Source organism: Sceloporus undulatus, chromosome 6 (genome assembly GCF_019175285.1).
Source record: "Sceloporus undulatus isolate JIND9_A2432 ecotype Alabama chromosome 6, SceUnd_v1.1, whole genome shotgun sequence".
Lineage (NCBI taxonomy): Eukaryota > Metazoa > Chordata > Lepidosauria > Squamata > Phrynosomatidae > Sceloporus > Sceloporus undulatus.
In genome coordinates, this window is record NC_056527.1 from 19,824,237 (window position 1) to 19,852,026 (window position 27,790).

At 38.4% G+C, this 27,790-nt stretch overlaps 1 protein-coding gene across 4 annotated transcripts in view; it reads left to right on the forward strand.

Moving 5' to 3' along the window:
• The window catches only part of EPC1 (enhancer of polycomb homolog 1), a 74,025-nt gene that overhangs the window by 36,497 nt on the left and 9,738 nt on the right, over nt 1-27,790 (forward strand). For all 4 annotated transcript variants that reach the window (XR_006104421.1, XM_042471775.1, XM_042471777.1 and 1 more), the window contains exons 2-10: nt 8,383-8,542; nt 12,845-12,990; nt 13,071-13,277; nt 13,458-13,606; nt 16,000-16,159; nt 16,576-16,752; nt 16,840-16,929; nt 17,012-17,160; nt 18,943-19,295. Coding sequence is in view for 3 of the 4 variants with exons in the window: in XM_042471777.1 (XP_042327711.1) it covers nt 8,383-8,542; nt 12,845-12,990; nt 13,071-13,277; nt 13,458-13,606; nt 16,000-16,159; nt 16,576-16,752; nt 16,840-16,929; nt 17,012-17,160; nt 18,943-19,295 (1,591 nt within the window). In the remaining variant the exon portion in view is untranslated. The remainder of the gene's footprint in view (nt 1-8,382; nt 8,543-12,844; nt 12,991-13,070; nt 13,278-13,457; nt 13,607-15,999; nt 16,160-16,575; nt 16,753-16,839; nt 16,930-17,011; nt 17,161-18,942; nt 19,296-27,790) is intronic.

Consider the following 27,790-nt stretch of genomic DNA (forward strand, 5'->3'; position numbering starts at 1 on the left):
GAGCAATATAATTGGCCCTCCATGGGTATTGGTATTCTCAAGAAGGCCTTTCCTAAAGATCTTAACATCCAGACAAGTTTATAATGAGAAAGACCACACCTTAAATTGCAAGGCCCCAAGTTATTTTGAGAATTAAAGGTTAAAACCAAAACCTTGAAATGACTCAGAAAGCAGTTCATAAGTTTACATACTAACAGCAGGTCTGGGAAGTAAGATAGCTGCCTGTGCTCAAGGTCCGCTTACTGAGACATTAAGTAAATTATTTGGATTTCCTTAATTCCAAATGAATAAACCAAAAGACCAGGCACATTGCAAAGTGATGCAGAGATCTCCAGCACCATCTTGATTTCTCTAGAACCCCTTAGGCTTCTTCTCATGGGCTCAGAGACACTCTGAAAAATGAAAATAATGGGCAACTGCAGGCTAGTGCAGAGTTCGATGTGTATGCAGCCCCCAAGAAAAAGAAAGAATGAAAAAGTCAGCTGGGGGTTGTGGTACTAAGGGCTGACCTACAAGAGTAGGAAACATCTTGGAGGATGTTGGGTGGGTGGTGATGTCCTAGACCTAGAGGACAGAATGTCAAGCATCTTGTAGGAAATGATAGTGGAGAAAATGATAAGGAACTGTGTGTATGTGTGTGTTGCCTATTTTGCTGTCTGTTTTATTGCAGTGGTCCTTCAGTGCAGGGTTGAGTGCATTTCTTGTTCTTCTTGTTTTGTTTGTTTTAATGAGAGGTAATGTATAGTTTGCCATGTGTGTATGTCTAAGATGCCCCTATATGTTTGAGTGCTTTGCCTGTATTTTTCCCTAAGCTTGATCAGTTTGTCTTTTGCAAAATAAGTGCTGGAGCTGGAAGTGGTGAATTCAGAGGAGTGGTTTTCTATTGTTGAACTAAAGATCACCTTTATCTTGTACTGACTTCCTGGATATCTTGATCCTCTCTGTTAACATGGCAGGCATTTTGTGGCAACATTTACATTTTCTCAAAATGTTAGATGTGTGTCCAACATTGTCCAAACCACTGTGGCTATTTATTCTCAGGTGGAAAAACTTAACATCATTTGGATGTTTATGCAAGAGGATCCCAGATTGATTGATATGATTTTATTTATATCCTGTCTTTCTCCCACCACCGGAAGGTGAAATTCAGCCTTTTAAAAATACAGTACAATTTATTTTTTCAATTTCAGATTACAATTTCAGATTTTTAAATGACAAAAATGTTTGTGACCAAAATATCTCAGGTATTTCTCTCTCCACCCCCTCCTTTCCTCATGAGCTGCTTTAAATGTTACAGTCAGCTTTGGAGCCCTTCTTAGAATCATCTTCAAAAGAGAAAGTTTGCTTAAGAGTGATGTATTTGGAGCAGTTTCACTAGCGAGATTTACCTGGCTCACTACTCAGCTGTTTCTTTATGTCAGGAGCCTCTGGTGTGTGTTGCTTTGGAATAGCTGTTTGCTGATGTGGCTTGTGATTTGGGATATATTGGCTTGTCTTTAGTGTCTTTTATTTTTTATGTCTAATCATTGATAGCCACTTTCATAGCATATTTTACAGAAGGGGGTAGAAATGTTAGAAAATGCTATTATGGTAATATATACACTACTTCAGAACATTGATACAAAATGTTTCATTTAAAAAACATTTAGGGTTTTTTTGTTTTTGTTTTTTGCCTTTTGGAATGCTTTCTTTCTTAGTCACTTTGTGTTTAAAATTTAACATGTATTCTTTTGAATGCCATTCAGACTAGAGGTGTACATTAGGTTGTATTTGTACCAAATGAAACTAAGTAGTGTACCTAATGGTTTCAGTTAAGCACATGTTGGCTGTCTTCATTTTCAGTGAAAGTCTTCATGACAATCATGATTGGCAAGAGAGTGTACTGTACTTAATTTACATACATAACATTTGGTCCCCAAACTGTGCCCTTTAAGAGATTTTGGACTTCATCTCCCAGAATCCCAGACTATTGACCAACATGGATGAGGCTTCTGGGAGCTGAAGTCCAAAATATCTTAAAGGGCACAGTTTGGGGACCACTGGTCTAAATAATGATAGAAACCTTAGCAAGTACAAGTTATTCTTGGGCAGTCTATAAGAGCCAATGCAGTTAAATAACAACTAAGGTGTATTCAGTGAAGGGATAAAAATCACTTAATTTGTAACCATGATACTCTAGTTTCTGGAAGGTAAGACATTTGATTACAGACGTTAAATATATTCCTTAAGAATTAATTTTGGAAACAGCAGAAAAGGAAATGTGAGAAGTTGGAAGTATTCTGAAACATTTGTAATCAAAAAGTCCTGAAATAGGCTGTGCGCTTGGTCTCTTAACAGCCCCATAAACGTATACATGGATATTTCAGTAATAATGATAATGGTCAAATATGCATACTTTTGTTTTTGACAGCCAACTAGATATTAAATTCAGTGTAGATAGGACTGGTAAGAAAATCCCCAAAAATGAGATCAAAATACTGTAATCTGTAGCATCAAAAATGAAAGGAATACAGTAAATGAGTTCACGGACCATTTTTGAATGTTACAGATAGTTCACAAGTCTATAACTGGAGCTGTATAGATGTAGCAGGCCCAATTCTGAACATAGTTTGGATAATCAAGAACATAACAGAGGCTGATAGAATCCCCTATTCTGTTCCCTTTCACAGATACTTCTGCTTTTCTTTGGTATTCCTGATTAGTTTATTGTGGTTCTTTTCAAATTTAAGGCTTTCAGGCAGTGTTAATCCAATTGACTACTGTAATGGGATATGCTTGGGTATTGTTTCTGACTTTGGAACGTGTGACCCAGGAGTGTTAAAGACTTACTTTTTCCCATATCTACCAGCCTAAACACTCAAATTTTCCCCTAAGACCATCCTAGAGTTCTATCAACACTGTTAACTAGGTGGGAACAGAGGAGAGCTTTCTTATATGGGACCTGACGTCTCTAAATTCCTCCCTAAGTAGGCTCACTTTGTGATCACTTGGTTATCTTTTAAACATTGCATTAGGCCTCTTGTCGCAGATATTTTGGCTGCCTTAGACTTCTGATGTGAGCTGATATCGTTGATTGTGGACATTTAGCCCAGAACTAAAAGAGTCAATGTAAGACCTGATCCAATAAGTTTATAAGGCACAGAAGTGGTGTCTGTACCTCATATCCTTTATTTGATTAAGATTTTATTCTGTAACACAGTGGTACTCAAACTTTTTACTCTTGATACCCCCCTTTAAATCTACATGTGGACGTTGCCGGGAGGGCGACACTCAGTGTAGTATAGTAATAAAAAACCTGTTTATTTAGTGTATGTATTTTTGTTTGTGCATTCATGTATATTCATATTTTATAAGGAAATAACATCATTCAAATTAGAACAGTTGTATTTAAGCAAATTCAATATTCAGCTCAATGTGTGTGTAAATTTTACACGTAAAAAGTTTGGGAAGAGGAGGAGGGATCAGAGCCTTCAAGTCTCGTGCCCCCCTTGAGCAATGCTTGCATGACCCCTGGGGGTGTCCCCCACCATTTGGGAACCACTGCTGTAACCTGTATTTAACATCATGTATATAAAAAAGGCATTACCTGGAATATGAATGTCTGGCCAGGCCAGAGATGCCACCATATTAAGATAGGCTTATTACAGAAATCATAGTTCAATGACAAGAGGCATACTTTTTAATACCAAGGTTAGTAGAAATAATACTTAGAATCCAGTGTTGCTGTGATGGCTGGGTCTCCAGCCATCTGGGAACTTCTCCTGAACTACAAAGGGTTAATCTGGGAGGAGGAACATGCTAATGAGAGATGACATCACATGCTAATGAGCTGTGACATCATAGCTGATGTAAGGTCGAACTGACCAATCAGAGAGTAGGACCGCGAGATTCAAGAACTTTCTATGGGAAATCTTTAAAAGGACTTGTGCAGCCATGCGGTCCTTTGTCTCTCCCTTGAACCTCTCCTGAGGGGGAAACCAGATGCTGTCTCTTTGAGTCTGGGAGACACAGACTCAAGGGAATGCAGGTCGAGAGGCCAGGGGGCCCTCCCTGCATCCAGGAACTCAAAAGGACTACAAATCCCATCTGTTGTGAGTAGTTAGGAATGTGTTAGCTAGTGCATTTAGGCCTTTTGTTATTTTCAACAATGGCTTGCCTGGAATGAATTCTGTAACTATGTTCTTTGACCTGCAAGGCAAAAGGGGCTTTGCAAGAGTGTTATAAATTCTTTCTATCCTATTCTATCCCTTTTTAAAATAAACTTCTTTCTTTTAAAAGCATCTGCTATCTCTGTACTCCTGTACACGTGCCTTATTCGGTCACTGATTGCTGTGGGTTAGCAAGAAAGGAAACTAGATCTCTCTCTCAAGCAAGTCTCAGTGTGTGCTTGGGAAATATAGTTCATTGTCTCAGGGTGTGCTTGGGAAATATAGTTCATTGATAATTCACTGAGTGGTGGCAGCGCGACATAGGACCTCCAGGGGTCCCATTCTGCTCAACAGGGAGTGAGAATGGAGATCTAGGAGCTCCTAGAGGGAAAAGTGTGACAAGAGGGGACTCCCTGGGAGTAAAGGGCCACGTACAGGGCGCCAAGGGCTCCAGGGAAAGCCCCCCAAGTCACCACAGTTGCCATACCTGATTCAGCCATGTAAACACACTGGGTGACCTTGGGCAACTCACACTCTTAGTAACCTTGTATTCTGGCATAACCATATGTTCTGAATTGTTTTACACTAACCCACATTATTATAAAATATATTCTAAGAAAGTAATAAAGATTGCATTCTCAAGAAACCCATTTTTATTAATATGGTAGACATTGGATTCTATTAATAGTGGTGTAATGCTCTCTGGAACTGAGGTACAACACCAGTAATTCTAGCCCAAGGCCAGTAAATGGAAAGGCATGCTGTATGTCCTTGAATCTAGATTTGCCACAAACTTTTATTGTAGGACATTTCTTCATAGTGTGGTATTTTCAGTTTCTGTTGGAATTGTGTACCTGGACTTGCTATGTAAATTTTGACTGACGTAAATGGGAGGAGCCAGTTCCATTCGGAATCTTTGCAGACTAGGAGGATGCATCCCAGAAGAGCTGAAGTAGCTGCAAAGTTAGTGATTATACTCAACCCACCACCAATTCTTTTTTTAAAAAAACCTGAAGCATAAAGCATCAGAGCTTACCTTTTTAAGGCTAGAAAAATATGCAGATACTTTCCAGAGGGACTACAAAAGGCAGTAACTGCTTATGCAAGGGGGCTTGCTTGTAGTGATCTGGCTTACCATTAGGCAACAGTTCATTTTCAGAAGGCTCACAGAGAACAAGAGGTAGAAACTTTGTTCTTCTGGGCCCCATTCCCACTGGGCTATAAAGTGACGAATCTTGCTGCGAGTCTGGCTCAGATCGAATTCCTGAGTCGTATTCAAATCACGTCCATCATTCCTATTACAAAAGGGAGCAAACGGACTCAGTTTTTCTTGACCCATGTTCTTGTTCCCATTGATATTTCTCCGTTGTATTTTCTTGCAGACTTTTTTGTTCCCCGTTCCCATTGCCTGTCTTGAACCGTATTTTTCTTTTTTAAGCTGTCAATCAAGCGCTTAGGCAATTAGACATCACAGTGACATCAGTTGCTTTGATGCATTTTGACGCGGGCTATTTTTGTTCCTTGTTCCCATTTGCGTCTTTCAAATCTGTTTTTCTGGGTTTGGGTTTTTTAGCGGTCAATGGATCGCTGAAGCACCTGAGCACTTGGGCAGCTAGGTGTCATTGCGATTGGAAGAGGGGAAGAGGAAGAAGAGGAGGAGGAGAAAGAAGAGGGAAGAAGAGAGGGCTGGCTTAGTGGCTAGAGAATTTGAGGAGACAGACTGGCCATGCAAACCCACTGGGAAATCTTGGGCACGTCACACATTCTCAGCCTTGCAGGGGAAGGTAAAGGCAACCTCCCCTGAAGAAACTTGCCAGGGAAACTCTGCAGAGCCACCATAAGTCAGAGGATGGCAAGAATAAAGTTTCTTCTTCTCCTTCTAAGCAGGTGAAGGAAACACTCTCATTCCAGCAATACAGAGACTGCAGTTGCATTCACCCCAACCTAGGGAGGTAAACATTTAATTCATCATTTAAAGCAGTTTAGTCTTACCTCAGGACCCCACGTCAAAACTCCAAACAGCCTCAATCTCTCACCTCACCCACATTCTCTTGTCTTCCTCTGCTCTTTTGCCTTTCTCAGGCACAGTGGGAGAGCTTGCTTGCGGGTGTGACTTGGATCTATTCTAAAGAAACATATACTTCAAATGTTGTACCTTAGGGCAATGCAGATTGAGACTTGCCTGTGGGATGTCCTGCTGTAGTATATACCAGGGACTAAATACAGGATTCTGCTGATAACTAGAACAGAAAATGTCCTCCTGCCTTTCAGCTTTATGCTGCTCAAAAGTTCATCTGGAGGGTTTTCTAGCCCTCTACATGCCATTATGAAAATACATGAATCGATGGAATGGTGATAGTGGAATAGCCTCCTCTTCCTGATTTCCTGGATCTTCTTATTCAACCAACAGTGTATTACCTTTGGATACTACCCTCCAAATGTTGTCAGTCTGCAGTTCCCAACAATTTTAGCTAGCCAAATCAATGTTAAGATGATGACTGCTAGGAGCTGTAGTCCAGCAACATCTGGTGGATTGTACTTTGTCTACCTCTGTTCTAAAGCAAGGATGGAATTAGTGGCTCTGTAATTAGTGCAGAGCTACAGCTGTTCAGTTCCATAAAGAACTCCAGCTCTCATCATTCCTGACTTCTGGGACTGACAACAGTTGTACAGTAATTCAGCAGCACCTGAATTGCTACAGATTCTCTTCCTCTCCTCTACAGCATAGTTTGAAGAATTGTGAACAAAACTTGTGTGTAGACGTTCTGTGAACTGGAAGAAAATTATAAGACATTGGGATTGTACTATGCCTTTTCTCTTGGGAGTAGATTTCTCTCTTAACCACAGTTGATCTGATTGCTGGAACTTCAGCTAATGATGTTTATCAAGTTCAATGGAATATTTGTATCAGGCAATAGCAGGTAACAGTGAAGGAGAATACAGTACATTCAACATTCAAATAAAATACTAAAAATTAATAATAGTGAAATTGACTCAGTCAGTTGCCTATAGAGTTGGGTTTTGTTTTCTTATTTGTTTATTTGTTTTGAAGTCTCGTGGTTATATTTGTGATCCAGAGAAAACGGAGGTGCTCGTGATAGGTTCCCCCGGCCCAGGGATGGCAGTGGTTCCACCTGTCCTGAATGGGATCACGCTTCCCGTGAAGGACTCGGTACGCAGTCTGGGGGTGCTCCTTGATTCGTCCCTCCACCTTACAGCTCAGGTGGATGCGACGGTCAGGAGCACCTGTTATCAGCTTCGGCTGATTCGCCAGCTGCGTCCCTTCCTGGACCGGAGGCACCTTGAAACGGTAGTACACACTTTGGTAACCTCTCGTTTGGAGTTCTGCAATGCGCTCTACATGGGGCAGCCCTTGTACCATACCCGGAAGCTACAATTAGTGCAAAATATGGCAGCCAGGCTGGTTACTGGCATATCCAGAGCCAGCCACATAACACCAGTGCTCAAAGACCTGCACTGGCTGCCTATTCGCCTCCGGGCGCAATACAAGGTGCTGGTTATTACCTATAAAGCCCTAAATGGGCCCAGGATACCTTGAGGACTGCCTCTCCCATACAATCGCCCCGCTCTCTCAGAACATCTGGGCAGCAGTTATTGAGGTTCCCAGGGCCAGGCTAGCCTCCACGTCTAGGAGAGCCTTCACCATCCTCGGCCCCGACCTCTGGAAATTCTCTGCCCATCGAGCTCCGCTCGGCCACCTCCCTGGCCAGTTTAAAAAGGGGCTTAAAACTTTCCTGTTCAGGTCAGCATTCCCTGACACATGCCCCAATTAGCTCTTCTCCCCCCCCCCCCCCATGCCAGCAGTGGCAAGCTGGTTAGATTGTTTTTAATGCTATTGTATTGCTGTATTTAATTTTAATTGTATATGTATGTTATTTGTATGAATGTTTTATAATGTTGTACACCGCCCTGATTATATAGAAGGGCGGTATAGAAATAATTTTTTTATTATTATTTATTATAAAATTTGTCAATTTTGGCTTGCCGTTCCTAAGTATTAAACAACATTTAATTAATAAGAATACTGCTACTCTCACCAGTGAAGAGTGAGCATCTGTATAACCCTGTGCAAATGTCCTACAAATCTCCTCTCTTAGTTAGCTGGAATAATTACACTATTCCTATGAAGTTTGCTCACATTGCCCTGAATTAACATGTGCAGAGTGTATATTTTAGCTTCCAGTGTTCCTCTTAACTTTCTTTTCATTTCCAGGAACATCATCTTCAGCGGGCCATTTCAGCACAGCAGGTTTATGGAGAGAAGAGGGATAATATGGTCATACCAGTCCCGGAAGCTGAAAGTAATATTGCTTATTATGAATCCATATACCCTGGAGAATTTAAGATGCCAAAGCAGCTTATTCACATACAGCGTGAGTGTATCTTTATAATTTATAATTAAATTTTTAGGCTCTTGGTTGATTTTTTGGGGGGAGTAGTGTTATCTTTATCATTCCAGAAAAGTTGTTGTGTTGTAACAGGAAAATAACTGACTTATTGTAACAAATATTTGTGGTTATAATTTTATGAGTTCATTAAATGCAAATGGAAGTTCTTAAAATAATGGCCTAAATGTAGTGTCACTCTGGCTTTGCAACATCAGCACAATGACATTTTCTTTCCCCATTTCTGCTTTCAGTAGTGCCCAGAAACTAGTTCTAGAGGGCTTTTTAGTTCTGTAGAAAAGTTTTTGGAGTGAATAGGAAGTAATGGGAGGGCAGCCTTCCAGTTGTGTTGACAGAATAAGTTATCAAAATATTAGTCCCACTTATAGCTTTGCTGCCTCATTGAAATATCCCTGCAGCACTTCCAGGTAGGCTATGTAGTGGTAACATTTTCTTTTTAAAAAATTCATAGCCAGAATTCTGTTCACACATGACACTAACATAATGGTCCGTTACACTTAACTATTTTACTTTGTCCCTGCTCAAGCAGGGGGGAGGAGGAATATGCGGTGGCTTCTGTGGCAGTTGTGTTCTTGTAACTAAATGTGCTCTGGGAGGAATGGCTTTGTCTTCTGGCCCGCAACACTGGAAGTCTCCAAGCCACTCCTGCCAGAGTGGCTCCATGGACCTGTCTGAGAGCCAGGTATTTTGAAATACTGTTCTGAACCATAGTAGACACTGTTGTATCTTTCATTCTTTGTTGCTGCACCTATGACTTTTTCCACTTTGCCACTGTCTTTATTTCCATTAGTATTTCTGTTGACAAAGGATCCCAAGAGACTTCTGCCCTGTAAATTCATTCATGTGTCTGCTAAGAAGCCTTCTTTCATCTGACAGAATTGTCTTGTCTGGTCACAGAAAAGGGCGCTGGAGATACATTCTATAGAAATTCCATTTTCTTTTCTTAATATCTTAAGTGGAATTATTGATATTCCACTTAAAAATTCAACTTATTATATTTGAAATTGGCTGTAATGACTGTTGGAGTTTTAAATTAGTTGCCAGAAGTCTCTGATTATTTAAATTGTGAAGCAAGGAACCCATAAGAATTCACACACAACCAAAGTGTTAATGGCAAGGGGAAAATAGATATTCTTGAGAAATACATACATTTTTCTTTTGCCTGGCATGTGTATTTTCAGTAAGATCTCTCATGCCAGCTGCATCTATTCAGAAAGCATGAGGGCTAGGATAAATTGTTGTTTGTGGTTGTTTGTGTGGGCTGCCTTTAACTGTTCTGAAAATTACAGCAAGCACAGAATCTGTGACTTGAACCCTTTGTGGGGCAAGCCTCAGAAAAGGATCTTACAGTATAATTAACATGAGGTTTCTTGAATGTTGATGTTTGCTGGTTAAAAACCTACTCCTTATAACATTGTCCTGCATTGGGTAATTGGAAAGATAGACGTTTATATAATTGTATTATCATGCTTGTTTGTCCTAATAAGAATAACTGGGGAATTTACTTTTTGGCATATGTGTATGTATATTTATGTAATAATAGTTTTATCAATTGCTGAAACGAAAGCAGAGTGAAGAAATAAGCTGACATTTTTCACAGTGAAGCAGGCTATGGAGATTCCCAACAGTCTATATTGAGGTTGAGGCTGCTGTTTAACGGATTTGCTATTCAACCGATCTTTTTTTTTAACCAGTTGCAAATCTTTAAGCTTAACAGAGATTGAATTATACACAAGCAAATCATGTAATCCTGTTTGAATTTCAGCAGTCCCAGATTCCAGCTTCTTCTTGTGTTCTTGAGTAGAAATAGGATAGTTATAAGTAATGAGTCCAGCTTTTTAAATATTCTTAGCTTGGAATTTTATGTTTTCTAAAACAACTTGCCTTGCTTTTTAAAATACAGTCAAGCCTGTGTATTATACCATGGATCCATTCTGAGACCTTTGGTTTCATAAGATTTTCATAAATAGTCTGGAACCCTATTTCTCTCAACTGAAATAAACAACAAAGTGTTCTGTCTAGGCATTTTCTAGGTCAGGGGTAGACAATCTTTTTGAGCCGGGGGCCGGGTTACTGTCCCTCAGACAACTGGAGGGCAGAAGCCAATAAATAAATAAATATTTAAATATTTAAATAAATAAACAAACTGGGAGAAATGTAGGACAACATTTTCAAATGGTGGACACTTTTTTTTAAAAAGTGGAGGGCACGCAAAAAAATTTGCTGATTTTTTAAAAAATGTTAATATAAATGCATGTTTCTGAGGCGTCTATAGACAATTGCCCCCCTTGCCCCTGCGTGCGAGAGGCCAAAGGCCCCGGCGGCAATCGGTGGCAGGACCGGGCTGGGGCCAGTCCCAAGGCCTCGCCGGGCCGCATTCGGCAGGTTGGCTACCCCTGCTCTAGGTCCTCCAGTGATTCTATGGTCAGCTTCCAGCAGAAGCATGCCAAAGAATCACACTGGAGGACTTAGAAAATGTCTAGAGAGAGCTTTTTTTCCTGAGGCCTATAAGTGAGCCTGTTATATGATTTCACGTAATGTACAGTCCTGCTATACTTTATTCAACAAATACCCTGTTCTCACAGTGATTAAATATTTGAAATTATTTTTCATTTCACAAGAAAATACACCCCAAAATATTTATATAAATTTCTGGGGAAGTCACAGTTTTGATCACTAGTTTGATCTGTGGACAAGAACTGCCTACATTTACTTCTTGCTTGCAACTAGAATTTTTGTTGAAATAAGTATAGTTAAGACAACTCAAAAGTGTTAAATGCAGTTATTGACTAGTAATATCCAGGAAAAAAAATTCTAACAATTTCCTGGAAAAACAGTGGGATACAAATAAATCTAATAAATAAATATAAATAATAGCAATATTCATAAACAAGAGAGCATTACATTCAGTATTCCCAAGAAATATCAAAACAGGTTTGCTTTATGTTGTTTAGGTTGCAAATATTTTATAAATTCCACTGATTCAAATATTGATTATTTAAAATTTATTAATTTTGATAAATTATGTGCTTTTTTAATAAGATTTCCAGGCTTTAGGGGTTTTTTTTATTTTTTTGAGAAGGAAGAAGGGGGTGGCGGTTGCATCCAGGCATCTTAACATTGTATCTTACATTTGTCAGTCTGTTAACACAGTTGCATTGGTATTCAGAATATTAGTGTGCTTGTCATGCCAAAATAAACCAGTTAATCTCTAAGGAACATTACAGTGTTTCCTGTGTGTTGTTTCTTTTGTTGCTTTGCCATCTAGTCAGTCTCTTGGCTTGTGGATTTTTCAACTATAATTATCAGAGTAGACCTGTCTTCTGGGACTTGTTCTCTCCCAACTCTCACAAGTGCCTTTGTTGAGACGTTCTTGCTATTACAGGGCAGGCAAGTAGTGATTTCCTATTTTAATCCCAGCACAGTTCTTTGTTCCCAAAAATATACTCCATTTTCTTTTCTCCCCTGTAAATGCAACAGAGGCACATCAACTACTCATTCTCAGTGCCTCGGTCTTGGTGTAAGTGCTGTTACTATAAAGGAGGAGTGGTAAAGTCCATGCTGCCATTCAGACTATAGATGAGTCAGTTAAATGGTCAAAGTTGATTTCAGTGATGAAGCCCATACTACTGGATTTCCACCTCTTATACACTTAGTTGCTTGCGTGGGCAATATGAGCATTCTCGGAACTCAGTATAAATACAGTATTTATGCCTGTTGTATCCCCTATTACATGCATATTTCCAGAACTCACATTTGCAATACAAATTGAGTATCCCTTATTTGACATTCTTGGAACCAGAAGTGTTTTGATTTTTAGATTTTGGGGGGATTTTGGAATATTTGCTCAGACATAATAAGAGTTTGGAGATGAGAGACAAGTCTAAACATGAAATCAGTTTATGTTTCATGCTCACCTTATGTACATAGTTTGAAAGTAATTTTATACAATATTTTAAATAGTTTTGTGCACGAAAAGGTTTCTGTACATTGAACCAGCAGAAAGCAAAGTTGTTACTATCTCAGCCACCATCAAAAAAGTTTTGGGTTTTATAGCATTTTGGAGTTTTGAATTAGGGATACTACTCAACCCATATTTATTTAAGATAGGGCAGTTATAGTGTGTATTTTAACCTGGGCTCCTATAAAATAGGCACTGACAATGCTGAACTGATCTGCTCAGTAGAATGTCCTCTGTCATCTTACCTTTCTTGTGCAGCAGAAAATTTGAAAAACAAAAATAAACATTCTTTTTTCTCTTTCCCCTAGCTTTTAGTTTGGATGCTGAGCAACCAGATTATGATTTGGATTCAGAAGATGAGGCCTTTGTGAATAAGCTGAAGAAAAAAATTGATATTTCTCCTCTGCAATTTGAAGAAATGATAGATCGACTAGAAAAGGGCAGTGGTCAGCAGGTACAACATAATTTCAAATATGTGAAATTGTTCACAAGAAATTAATATATGAAAGTGACATATATGAGTTTTGCCTTTAGCCAGTCAGCCTGCAGGAGGCCAAGCTACTGTTGAAGGAAGATGATGAACTGATTCGAGAAGTATATGAGTACTGGATCAAAAAAAGGAAAAACTGCCGAGGTCCTTCTCTTATCCCAGCAGTGAAACAGGAGAAGCGTGATGGTTCCAGCACGAATGATCCATATGTTGCATTTAGAAGGCGAACGGAAAAGATGCAGACTCGCAAAGTGAGTGACATGTATATTTATGTATAAAGTCTTTGCACATGCAACAAAACACTGTTTAAAAAAGGGCTGTGAATTGTGTTACGTCTTAGAGAAGCTTGGCTTCAATTTAACCAAAAAGTGGCTTAGAAAAATGCTGATGTATGTATGCTTTGTTTATTTATATATTTATTCATTTTATAGAATCGAAAGAATGATGAAGCTTCCTATGAAAAGATGCTTAAACTACGACGGGATTTGAGTCGTGCAGTAACAATTCTAGAGATGATAAAAAGAAGGGAAAAGAGCAAGAGGGAGTTACTGCATTTAACACTGGAAATTATGGAAAAGAGGTAAAGAATTCTTCTCTTTTGTGGGACTGGTGGCTTTTAAATATTATTATTAATGTTGCTGGTATAAGGCAGCTTTTTATATTCCTGTGAATAATGTCTTGTGAATTTAGCACTCCTATAAACTTGAAGCACTTGTCTATTAATCAATGTTGCTGTTAAATACAACGAGAGTATTCTGTAAATTTTACTGCTGTATAGAATATTACCTTTTTATATACTGTAATTGATATAGTGAGTTCTTCTAACTCAGTGGTCCTCAAACTGTGCTCTTTAAGGGATTTTGGACTTCAGCTCCCTGAATCCCAGACCATTGGTCAACATGACTGAGGCTTCTAGGAGTTGAAGTCCAAAATATCTTAAAGGGCACATTTTGGGGACCACTGTTCTAACTCATTCTCTAGACCAGCCAGCTTATTCAGTAAGAAAGGTCATTACATCCAGACTTTTCTGCATCTCTTTGTCTTAATATTAGTAAACTGTATTCAGATTGGTGAATATACATCATTTCTAATCTTAAAGTGTTGTATTACTTTTTACTATAAGTATGGGATGAACATTGTTCCTTTGTGGTTAGTTGGTCACAATTGCAGCTAAGTGAAATAGCAGTGCTGATGTTTCTTGTTGTTGCTAGTTAAATATATATACATTTGGCCTGCTCCAATTACCAGCTTGCCATCTGCAGTTTTGAGACCTGCAGATGACCTTGTCCCATTCACCCCTATGACAGTGCATGCATGTGGCCACACCGTTGCAGCTGTGCACACAGTGCACCACCATTAAAACCAACAGGATTTGAGGTCATGTGATTTATAGCATCTGTGTGGGGGTGGCTGGAACAGAACCCCCCATGGATACGACTGGTCAATTGTAGTTTTTTCATAATGGGCTAAAGCCAGTGTTCATCCTAATTGGAATGTACCAATTGAAATGAATAAGACTTGTTAATCACTGCTTGGTTTCAGTGTTATAGATCACAACCTGATGATTTCAGTGGGTTTACTCTGGTTGGAGACAAGACTAGATTTAGCCCAAGATTTTGTGATAAACTTGTGTGGCATTTTGTCTTCTTGCTTAGGATTTATGACATACAGACATACAGTACGCCCACGTGATACGCTGCTTTCAGCATACGCTGAAAGCTGCATTGGGAGAAGGGGCGGCACATCCCATAGGGACTAATGGGGTATGTGCCCATGGTGCGCACACGCCGCTGCACCACCGCATGCACAAGCCCCATTCATTTAAATGGGACTCGAGCATAGGTGGTATTTGCTTTATGCAGTTCCCCCGTGTAAAAAATTAGGCAGCTGTGTGGGTGGAGAGCCTGCCACTCATATGCTTTCTATTTGATAATTGTTAAATCTGTCAACTCTAGAGTTGTTAGAAATTAACTTTTCCAGAGTGTCTGTTATTGAACAATCCTGATTTATTCTGTGGCATCTACAAACAGGCCTAAGAAAAATACCTGTTTGGGACCTCAGTAGCTGCTGCCAGTCTGAACCAATGGTTCTGGTCTAATAGATTATTATTATTATTATTATTATTATTATTATTATTATTATTATGCTTTATTTATGTAGCGCTGTAGATTTACACAGCGCTGCACATACAAACAATAAAATAGATAAAGTAAACCTGCCCATGGCATACAATCTAAGAAAATAATAGCACATATAAATAATACATAACAATACAGGAAAGGGTTCAATAAAGTAAAGCAGGCAACAAATTAGGATGAAGGATTTATCTTGGTATAAGGCAGCTTTTTATGTTCCTGTGAAACATGTCTTCTGAGTTAAACACTGATGTAAATGTGAAGCACCTGTGTGTAGCTTTATCCACATTGCATTTCCTGGTTAGAGTTGCCAGAGTGAAAACTGGAGAGAGGTGCTATATTTTAATGCTTGTGTAGAAGAGAGAACTTCTACACAAACAAGCAGCTCATTACCTGGTTGTGTGAGAAGCAGCACCTACTGAAATTTCTTCTTGCACAGCTATTAAAGGTGCAGGAACTCCAGTTTTCAGTCTAGCACTCCTGTTTGTAGTTGAAGTTAGGGCATGCGGTGTTTGGTGCTAAAGGAATTCATGTTGTTGCATGATGTTCATTGTAGAAATCTGTGGTATCAGTTGAAACTATCATGGTGGCATAACCTACCTTGATTTGACAGATATCATTTAAAGATTTTAATATGTTTTTAGCATGAGTGAAGATAAATGTTGAAAATCCTCATTTGCCTTTTACAGCCCTCCATTGTAACTTGTGAGTTTTATATGGATATTAAAATTATTTGCATGAGATAAAGGGCTGCACAATGATTAGGCTTAAATATTAAGGACCTGTAATAGACATTCTAAAATTGTAGCAACTGAAAAGTTTTCTTCTTAACTTTCAGATATAATTTGGGTGATTATAATGGAGATATCATGTCTGAGGTAATGGCACAGCGACAGCCCATGAAGCCTACCTATGCCATCCCCGCTGTTCCTGTTCCTAATAGCACTCAGTTTAAACACCAAGAAAATGTAGAACTGAAAGAATTTAAAGTAAACAAGGTGACTGAATCCTTTTTAAAATATGTGTTATGTATGTGTTGCATGTTAATACAGGAAAATGTCATTTGCGAATTACATTCATAAATGTTCCTAGTAATACATGAATCCCTCTGTAATAGCTCATGAAATATAAAGATAACTGGTGACTGTAATGTGGGTATTCCCATTTGTCATATTCTATAGAAGGTATCTGGTATATCTATTTAGAGTAATAAATGTCTGTTATTTTAGTTCACTGCTATACTGTCAGATACTTGTCAAGCTCTAAATCTTGATCTGGTCAGATAATTGGAGTTCCAAAGGAGTAGGGTAAAACTTAATATTGTTGGTTCAACTTGTGTTATCTTTCTGTTGTCCAGGCATTTTGTAGCTTAATGAGTAATATAAAACCATTAACCTGTTTTCTCTTCTTGCAGCAAGAGAAAGCTGATGCTATACGACCCAAACGAAAATATGAGAAGAAACCTAAAATTGTACCTTCATCAGCTACTGCTGCTACTCAGCAGACAACTCCTGCTGCACTGCCAGTCTTTAATGCTAAAGATATGAATCAATATGATTTTCCCAGCTCTGATGAGGAACCTCTTTCTCAAGTATGTCCTGTGTATTTTCATTGATTTGGAATAGGAAATAGAATATTGTCTTTATGCTTGCCTGATCTCTTCCTTAATGTTTTAAAGGTCATGTCTGGTTCTTCTGAAGCTGAGGAAGAAAATGATCCTGATGGTCCATTTGCTTTCCGTAGGAAAGCAGGCTGTCAATATTACGCTGTAAGTCATTAGTTTCTTAAGAATTTTTAAAAGCTGGTATTAATTTGAGCAATATTACTTACTTATCAAACTTTTTTTTTAGCCTCACTTAGACCAAACTGGTGACTGGCCATGGAGTAGTCCTAAAGGGGGAACATCAGGGGATGAGCGTTATAGATACTGTTTAACAACCCTTACTGTACCACAGAGGTGCGTTGGGTTTTCACGTAGACGGGTTGGACGTGGTGGAAGGTAAGTTTCTTTAGCTTACAGTTAACTAATTGCATATTAATATAAAAAACAAAGTTAGAGAATTGCAGCAAACTGCAGTATCTTTTTAACTTAGTTTGGTTTTGTTTTAAAAATAAGTACAAAAGTCTCAACAAATCCTTAGTACTTTTAATCTCTTTATGTGACATTAGTGGTGCACAGATGCCTTAGCTTCTAGGATCTTCTCACCCTAATTCTCTGGAAAACAGGAAGATATCTTATACTAAGACCATTAGTCTAATATTGTTGTTTTGTTGTTGTTGTTGTTGTTATTAACCTTTATTTATAAAGCGCTGTAAATGTACACAGCGCTGTACATGCAATCTTTTTAATTAGACAGTTGCCTGCCCTCAGGCTTACAATCTAAAAAGACATGACACAAAAGGAGAAGGGAATGGTGGTGGGGAAGGGAATGAGGTCCAGCAGTTCTTATATACCTCCGAGGCCTGGACCAAGGCAGATGGACTGGAGGGAGGACTTGGCTTCTTAATGAATGGTTAATATTCTTCCAGGCAAACCTGGTGGGGCTAGCCTGCCTCTCTCTCTCTCTCTCTCTCTCCCTCCCTCAAGATGGTGGATGAAGGGAGGGCCTGTCTTCTTCCAGCCAGGCCTGGTGGAGCTAGCCTGCCTCTCTCCCTCTCAAGATGGTGGATGAAGGGAGGGCCTTAACGGGATCATGATTTTCACACATTCTTCAAACCAATTTCAGATCATGTGTTTTGGAGTTTGCACTAATCATAGTGGCATAGTTAAATTGTAAAAGCAAAGAATACTGAGGAGTGCTGGAAATTCTGTAAATGTAAGCCTGTAAGCCTGTGGCTCATGCCTAGTTTTCTAAATTATAGATGGCAAACTACTTCCACAAAAGGGAGTGGTAGTTCATCCTCTTTGAAAATAATAGTCAACCATCTTCCTTTGTGAAGTGTGTTGTGGTTCCTTAAGGTACTGAGAACTCTTGCAGTTCCCAAAGGAAGTTCTTGGAGATATTTTAACAACAAATGTTCCTCAGAGGTTTTTGCTGGTTTTTTCGGGCCAAAGCCTATTCAGCTTTGTCTGTCACTCTTGTACTTTTTTCTTTCTCATTTCCTTTTCCATCAGTCTAACGGTGCTAAAAGAAGATGTCAATGTCTCCTGACTGCTATTTTCCTGATTCCCAATCTTGATTTGAAACAAAACAAGTTTTCCTTTTCATCCAAATGATCAAATCATGATTTACCTCAAACCAAGATCAGAAAGCAAGGATTGTCATATTGTGGGGCCGAGGGAGGAAGCATATAAACCCCAGATTTCTCAGGCATTTGTAAAAGACATAGAAGATATATGTGATATACACTTACAGTTCCTCAAATCACAATGTTCTAATAGGCAGTTTTACAGTGATCACTTTTACATCTTCATATGCCATTATGGGACGCCTTAATAGTAAAAAGACTATCTAGAAACCAGATGTTAATTGTTTTGTTAGCAACCTGTATGATGTGCTGCAATGATGACAATATTTTTTTCCTTAATAAATTAATCTTTATGTTGAGTTCTTGTTTAAAATATGACTCTTAACAATGTAGATATTTCCCTGTACATTGGAGACACATTGCATTAATAATTGACTTGGAAGGTTTTGGGGTACACAATTCTCAGTGTGTTTCTGCTACAGTATGTCTGCCTAATGGCATTATTGTATAGACCTCTTGTGTGGTAGTTGTAAAAATGTATTGCTCAGATGCTGTAGAAAGTTCATTGTTCCCTCCTTCATTTTTTTTAAAGGGTGCTACTGGACCGAGCGTATTCGGAAAACAACAGTGCATTTTGCAAGCTGGATTCAGAAATGCTTTCCTCACAACTACACTCTTCAATCAATCAATCAGCCAATACCTCAGAAACAAATACCTCGGACAGATCTTGCTCTAAAGACCTCAGTCAGATACTAGTCAATATCAAATCATGTAGATGGCGGCATTTTAGGCCTCGGACACCACCCCTACATGACAGTGACAATGATGAACTTTCCTATAGGAAATTACACAGGAGTGTAAATCGAACAGGCACAACACAACCTGGGACCCAGACATGCAGTACCTCTATACAAAGTAAAAGTAGCAGTGGTTCAGCACATTTTGGTATGTTGATTTTGACAAATTTTATTCTAAAAATAACTTTGGCAAAGATAATTCAGCTTCAGTTTAGTTCCTCTGTTATTTTTTTTCTTCGCTGTTTCTATTTATGTTGCAAAAAACAACTGGTGTGCTGAAATCTAAACTTTAATAATAGTATATTAGATTCAGAATCATGATGAACTATTCTAATATATAACAAATAAGTATGACTAAGTCTAGATCCAATCCAATACATGTTAAAAGTTTTTTTCAACAATATAATGTGATAAAATGCCTTCATATATAAAGTTTTGCTGACTGTGCTATTTTATTCATATATATTGGGGTCAAGTATTCCTAGTCAACTTTTCAGTCACATTTATGAAGGCAAAGTGCAAAATTTAAGAAACTAAAAAATACTGATACTTGAATTTTATCTTAGAGTATTAGCTAAGAATTTTTCTCTAGTTAGTAAATTTCAGTCAAGCAAAAAGCTTGAGATCTAGATATTGTTTGCATCCTGTCGGACAGCTTTGGTTTCTAGAAGCAGTTTCCAGATTCTGTGGCCCTTGGTTACATGTGCAACGTGCTGATGTATATGTTGTCATTAATATTTATAGCGTGGTAGTAGTATTCTTGCTCTTCTCTGGACTTAATAGGAGACTGAGAAGCCATTGTCAGTATTGCTAAATTCTTTAGTAGCAATGCATCTCACTCTTTTGAAAAACCTGTATGAATGCAGAATAAAAGAGTATCAACAGTGTCGTCCCTAGCAGTTTTATTAAGACATTTGATAATCTGATTACTTCAAGTGTTCATGATATTTGTTATTATTATGACTCTGCAGTTAGTCACGTTTGCATCAGACCTAGAGAAAGCCCTAGCAGTTCCAAGCAGAGGAGGAGGGTAAATTAACACACTCATTATGCAACAAGCCTTGAAACAACAGGTTCTGACTTTCTAAGGCAACAGTTTTGTTTGCATAGTGCTGTGAAATGCAAAACAGTGATAAGATCTGAAGTCAAAGCCATTTAAGACCAATCCATAAATTAATTTTTGAGGTCTAACAGTTAGGCTGTTTTGAACATAGTGGCTTAACTTTCGTGTAGCTGCCAGATTTGTGCCTTTGGCTTATACAAGCACATGTGGTCTGTCTCTCAGCCTTGCTCCCAACCGCATTTGCTTACTCCCTTGCTTGGAAAAGACATAATTCATAAATAAATCCAAATCTACAATTTTTGATTGTCCCCAAAACCTAAAAGTGAACTGTAGTTTGTAGCAACTAGAAGGGCAGGCAGAAAAATTGGAGTGTAGAGGCCACAGAAAAGCCAAACCAAGTTCAATGTTATATGTAAAATGACCTAATGAATTTATCACTACAATGATGAAAATGTATCTTCCTTCAAAAGATAGAAAGCTGCTGTGTCAAAGTACAGGTTTCAGGTTAGCAACTATACTACAGTAGCAGTTTGTAACATAAGGACTGGCAAACTCCCCCCCCCCCCAAAAAAAAAGTATGAGTTGCAAGGTAGCAAATCAGAAGATAATAGTGATAACTGTATATCCATGTTAGAGCAATTTATAATAATAGAGCAATTTATAATCACCATTTTAAGAAAGTTAAAGGCTGAGGAAGTTTGAGTGTACTTTACAGTTTATTTAGCTCACTTTCTTCAGGCTCCTATTCTCTTTTGGCCAGAAGAAGTAAAGTTTGGCCTGTTACAGACTGCCAAAATAAAGCTGCTTTGGGTCTCTTTGGAGGCATGCTGTTTAAATGATGCGTGCATCCTAAGAATCCGGAAGCTGCACCAAAGCTGCACTCCAGTGCTTAGGAATGGAGTGTGGCTTTGGCGCGACCTCAGGACTCTTAGGACCCAGGTGTTTAAATAGCATACCTCCAAAGAGACCCAAAGCAGCTTTATTTTGGCAGTCTGTAACAGGCCATTGATTCAGGTTCATAGCTTTTAAATAGTCTGTATTGAAAGCACATCGAAATGAGAATAATAAGTTAAAAGTAAAAGGTTAAAGTCACGTTCAGTGGTGTCCTCAGGCTTGGTGATGCTGGTGGGAGAGGGTGCTGAGAGGAGAATGGTGGCAACCTGCCCCCGTCTCCCTTTTGCTTGCTCCTTGTAGCTTCATCACTGGCATGGCTCCCTCCGCAGGGAAAGAGCCAAGTGGTGACCAAGCGACGAGGGCCCCACCACTTTGCAGTCCTCACTATCGCCTCTGGCGAGTCGGGCAAGCGACATAGCCATGAAGGGTGCCCGCTTCTCTACTACAGTGGGAGGAGGATGCCGCCAGGGTGTCACTCCTCCTGTGGAGTGTCACCTGCTTTGGTCCTCACACCCCTTGTGATGCCACTAGTCAAGTTAATATGCCTCAGTATAGAAAAGTAAAACAGAGATTTATGTTTGGAGACTGCTCTACAGAAATATGTAGAATATTTATAGGTGTCTAATGACCCTTTGCCTTAGTTTATATAGACAGAGTATTCTGGCTTGAATTCTGGCTTCCTTCAGTTTAGTTCAAAGTGATGCTATCATGTATGCTATCTGTGTAGGCTATATATATGTATATGCGTTAAAGTTTTTTTTTTATTTTTATTTTTATTTTTTATTTTTTTTGTTTTTTGCCAACCTAGAGCAACTGCATGGATTTTATATGGTATTCTGACTCAAAGGTAGTTTTGCCATTTCCTTCCTCAGAAGTGTAGCCTATAACACCTGGTATTTGTTGGTGGTCTCCCATTGAAGTACTAACCAGAGCTGGCCCTTCTTAGCTTTCAAGATCAGATAGGATCTGGTGCCTTTAAAGCATTTGGTAGGCAGAAAACTAACCATTTGGTCATCTTGGTGAGGCTGTCATTTGACAGCAGGGAAAGCTTCCTACTTAATTTGTTGTGTGGAATTCACTCTTTCTTTGTTTGGTGCATGAGCAGTAATATCTGTACTAGGTCCAAAAAGTGGATCTAATGTGCAAACCGATTTGCAGATCTGTGTTTTGTAGGCAGAAGGGTTCCATTTATTAAAGGTTTCTCTGCCTAGTTTCAGGGTATCCCATAACCATCTTTGTAGAATTATCAGGAGACTGGAGGGGCTGTCATGGGAATAATGGAATAGAGAAATCTGCTTCAGCCAGCCCAGTTCCAGATGATTTAATTTGTATTCAACCCATTATATTTTCATAAAATATTCTTCAATGTTAGATAACCTATGTATCTTCAAGATAGATGCAAGACATACTTGCATGGTTAATTTCCAGTTCAGACTGAGAATCCAGTTATTGATCTGATATAGTTATGTGTCCATTTGTTAGACCTCTGGTTTCTTTACTTCCACCGTAATAACTTCCTGTTATAATCTTGTATTTGAATGAGAAATATGGGCTTTGCTTTTAACATATAGCTGTTAGTGCTGAAAAACCCATCCATAAGAAGAGTCTGTGAAATAGTAGAAACAATACATCAGACTATTTTGCCCAACTTACTCCCAGATGTAGTTTCTGAATATGGAAAGGCAGAGAGAGTGACTTATCTGAGGTTAACCAGTGAGTTTCCTTGGCTGAGTGAGGGATTCAAACCCTGGTCTCCTGGTCTGCTGTCCAGTAAGTAAACACCACCACCATGTGGCTCTCCATCTTTAAATTGCAGCTCTAGATTTCCTTTGACTTGAGATGCAGTTTCTTTTGCAAGCTTACTTATGGTTTCAGTTTTCCTGGATATATCAAAGTACTGTACTTCAAAGGAGCCCTGGTGGCGCAGTGGTTAAATGCCTGTATTGCAGCCATTCACTCAAAACCACAAAGTTGCGAGTTCAAGACCAGCAAAAGGGCCCAAGCTCGACTCAGGCTTGCATCCTTCCGAGGTCGCTAAAATGAGTACCCAGACTGTTGGGGGCAAATTAGCTTACTTGCTAATTAGCTTACTTGCTGTTCACCGCTATGATCTTTGGAATAGTGGTATATAAATAAAACAAATTATTTAATTAAATTAAATTTATACATTGATGTTGGAGATGCAGCCCATATGACAGTAGAACAGTTTTCAAAGGAAAGGCATTTCCCAGTAGATGTATGAAAACTGGTATTGCTTTAGGGCTTCATATTGGACAAAAAGTCATATAATGAATTTTTTGGAAGACAGTAAATTTGTTAATAGTTCTTGTGTTTGCTTGCTCTCATGTGCATGTACACAGAGATTGGATCTAGAGAGACTACTCTGTCTGCATACTATTAAATATTTGGAAAGGCATATCTAATTCAGTACAAATAGAAACAAAATTCAAAGTGTCCTGCCTTCAGACAAATTACATAGACAAATTACATACTCTGTATATGTGTTGCAACCTAGGAAGGTATGTTTGGTGTGGAAGGGAAAGGTCAGATGGGCAGGTTTCCTCTACAGTACACCCACTGGATGTTGTGTCTCCTATTTTTCCTGTCTTTTCTGAACCACACTCCCAATAGTAGTTGAAAAGCTTGATTTACTTAGAAAAGAAATTGAATAAAAGAAATTTATTCAAGAAACATTCCAAACCTATGCAAGTTATGTGGTGTGATTCTTTGGTTTACCTCATAAAATACAGAATTATTAACTATATATTGTATGTTGATAAAGCTCTCAACTAACAACTAGTGAAAGATTTGAAATGCACTATTAGTTTAGATGATTAAATGCTGGCTCTCTATATAGAAAAAAACCCTCACTTGGTGATCATTTAGTGCGATGTCCTTGAACAAACTGAACGTTTTCACATGATAACATTTTGAAAAACATAACTGATATTGCATGTCAAGCTGAATAATTATTGAACTGAAGGAATAGAAGTTTGAACTACAGTACAGTATAGATCTGGTAGAGCTGTTTTGGTTTGACCTAGTAACATTGTGTAGATATAACAGCTTTTCAGCCTAGAAACTTAATGGTGCCCTCAGCAGTTTTTGCTCCTGCAAGGAATGCTATTTGCTAAGAAGATTTTTCAAAGCAATGTTAAAAGAATCAATATAATGTTATTGCAAATTGGTTTTGCTTGGTGCTTAGAGAAATTTTAAATATAGTGTTTATTATTATTTTTATGGTGTTGCCTGTTTTCTACAGAACATTTTCTGTTCGAAGTGAACTTTATACATAATCATTTCACATGCTTCCCTCAGTTTGTATACAAGCTGAGCTTGAAGCATGTCTATTGGAAGCCTGTTTTCATAACATAACTGCTATGAAGAACCAGTTCTGAAAGCCAGCTGCTACAAGAGGTGTACTAACCCTGACTCAAAAGATAAATTTGACATGAACTGCAGAAGGAAACATCATGAATGAATGAATTCTTTTCAGGATTTCAAATCTAACATTATTGTCATCTAATGTGTGATTGCTTGTTCTGAAAGGGCCTCTGTGTACTAATCATATTAGTTGGCATATTGTTAATAATGTTGCTTATTAAACATACGTGCCCCCTAAACCAACCAATTTGTGTAGAGGTGTTTTTTGTTTCTCTTTATTTCTTTGTTTTTTGGCCTTGTTTAGGGAAAGTTGGTAGAGCATGGAGGACTATCTGTATAGCTTGAAGTTTTCGTAAACACAGACATCAAGCATAGGAAGGAAATCCACTATGCCCATGTGAAAATGTATTTTATATGCTCTCAAATTACATCCTACAATCATTCTTGAAACAGGATGGTTTTCCACAGTATTAGACAGATACTGTGGCCTTGTTAATTAGTTTGTGGCCAGAAGCAAATTACTTTCTGGCCAGAAGCAAAGTGTTTACAGCATTTACAGTATAGTAGGAGGTTCCCCTACTCACAAATGTATTTAATAAGGTATCCCAAAAAGTTCTCAAAACATAGAGAATGATTGTGAGGCAAGTAAAGAAACTGCAAGACAGAGAGCCTGTGGCAACTGTAACTGGAGTCTTCCTAATGAAAACTGAAATAGAAAATGTAAAAGTTTTGTCAAGCATGGAAATGAATGCAGTATTCTCCCTGTATTCAAATGAATGGAATAAATTCTCATGTTGCATGGTGTAAAGGCAAATCTCTGTAGTTCCTACCTTGTATTTTGATGTTGCTAGGAATAAAGTAGAAAATGATTAGTAATATTATATGAATAACTCATGCTTAGGATTTTTTAAAAAGTGGTTAACAATAGAAAAATTATTTTCCCCAGAACTCTGGCTGTGAAAATGAATATACTGTAAATAGAAAGTTGATAATGTTTTGATTTTGGGAAGTCTTCCTTTCTTGAAGAAGTTTCAGAAATGTTACATGTGTCTAAATATACAGCATTGTGTTAAATTGCTTACAGCTTACAGCACACTAAAATATCTTTTGTACGTGACTCTTAAATATGAATCTGCATTAAACCAGGTTTTTTTAAAATCTATATAAAATATAAAACTTGTGGTCGAAATAAATTATACTATTTAGGGAAATGGTGCATGCTTTGCTTTGTTCAGGCTGCACTATTTGTTCTTTTAATTTTTGCTTCCAGCATTGTGGATTTATATTTCACATTCACTAATGAAAAATCAGCAAGGCACTGCAGAGATAATTCTGCAGCCATGAGGAAGGCTTGAAAACGTCCAGACTCTTTGTTTTAGAAAGCCAAACTCAGGCTTGCCATGGTATCCAAGCATGTTGTTATAGGCCATGGTAAGAGGCATGCCCTCTTACTAAGTGCAAAGGGGTTTTGTTTTGTTTTGTTTTGTTTTTTTGTCATGACCGTTTTTTGGTTTTGTTTTTTGTCATGACCTTTGTTCAAAAGCATCTTTGGAAATACATAGTCCACAAAAGAAGCTGTCTTGAATTTAAAAGGGTTATTTCTTGGGCTGGATTGGAAAATGGTTTTAAAAATCAGCTCTCATCTTGCCACGTATTCCTAGGAGTGTCAAGGACAAAGATTGCAAGAACTAGGGACTAGCTAATGGACAGAATCATATTATTTAGGGAAGTTTTTAAAGACAACCAAGAGGAGCTCACTTAAAAGATACTGTTATTAATCTATAATTAGCACTTTGCAAAATATGGACATCCAAATTTCTGAAACCCAAGCCCCAGTTCTTTAAAAGTGTGGATAGTTTGTTTTACATCAGCTTTGTAAAGCTAATATGTAAACCTTAGCCTAGCAATATCTACAGAGACTCACTTAGTCTATTATAAGCTCAAAAAGGCCTTGAATAATAATCTTGAAACTATAGTTTCTTGTGGGGTTTTCAGGCTATGTGGCCATGTTTTGGAACAATTTATTCCTGACATTTTGCCTGCATCTGTAGCTGGCATCTTCAGAGAAGGGAGTCATGGAGGTGTGTGAAAGCCTTCGACTTCACATTCCTGAAACTTTTTGAAGCTGTAAATATGTGCGCACTACACTTTACAAATTAATTCAGGCTAGTATTTAAATAAATAAAGCAGTTAAATCTCAGTACAGAGGACCCTTGTTATATACTGGGATTTGGTTCCAAGATCCCCCATGGATAACAAAATCCATGGATGCTCAAATCCCATTAAATATAATGACATAACAAAATGGTGTCCCTTATAAAAAATGGAAAATCATGGCTTGATATTTGAAATTTATACTTTTTTTGAACATTTTCAAACCATGGATGCTTGCATCTGTGTATAAAAAATCTGTGCACTGTACATTGCAAAAAGTGCAAACACTGAAAGAGCATGTCAGTTGCATATCTTACAATTAAAGAATCTACACAAAATAATATTAGCTTGACAGTTCTTATCTTGACAATATAGTCGCCCCTCCGTTTTCACAGGGATCTGTTCCAGAGACACACACACATACCCCACGAAAATGGAAAATCACTGATATTCAAGCCCCATTGGCTTGAATGGTGGCACACACCCCGATTTCCCCCCTCAGTTTGCCGCTTGCGAATGGGTGAGGGACGCGGATTCCAAGTCCGCGAAAATGGAGGGGTGACTGTACTTGCAAAAGGCTAATGAAAAAAATTTCTTCTGGCAAGAAAGTTTAAATTATCTCATGAGTTGTAATTTGTTGTTGGCTCTCTTCAAGTCAACCTACACTCATGGCAACCTTGTGAATAAGATGTCTCCAAACCTTGCGCCCCATCCTCTTATCTCTCTGCTCAGGTGTTGTAGGCATATAGTCTTCCCCTCTTTCTATTGCCCTCTACGTTCCACAGCATCACTGTATTTTCTAATGAGTTGTGCCTTTTCATGATGTGGTCAAAGTATGACAGCCTCAATTTAGTCATCTTAGCTTCCAGGGAGAATTCAGGCTTGGTTTGTTCTAGGACCCAGTTGTTTGTCTTTCTGGCCATCCACAGTATCCTTAGCACTGTGCTCCACCACCACATCTGAGATGAATTAATTTTCTTCCTATCTGCTTTCACAGCTGCCCTTTCCATTCCTAATCTTCTGATTTCTTCACTGCAGTCTTTGTTCTGACCAATACTGACTTTTATACTGGGATTTTAATTGCTATACTACACGTGCCTAATTATCTTTAAAATTGGGCACTTCATATCTTACTTTGAACATCAGAG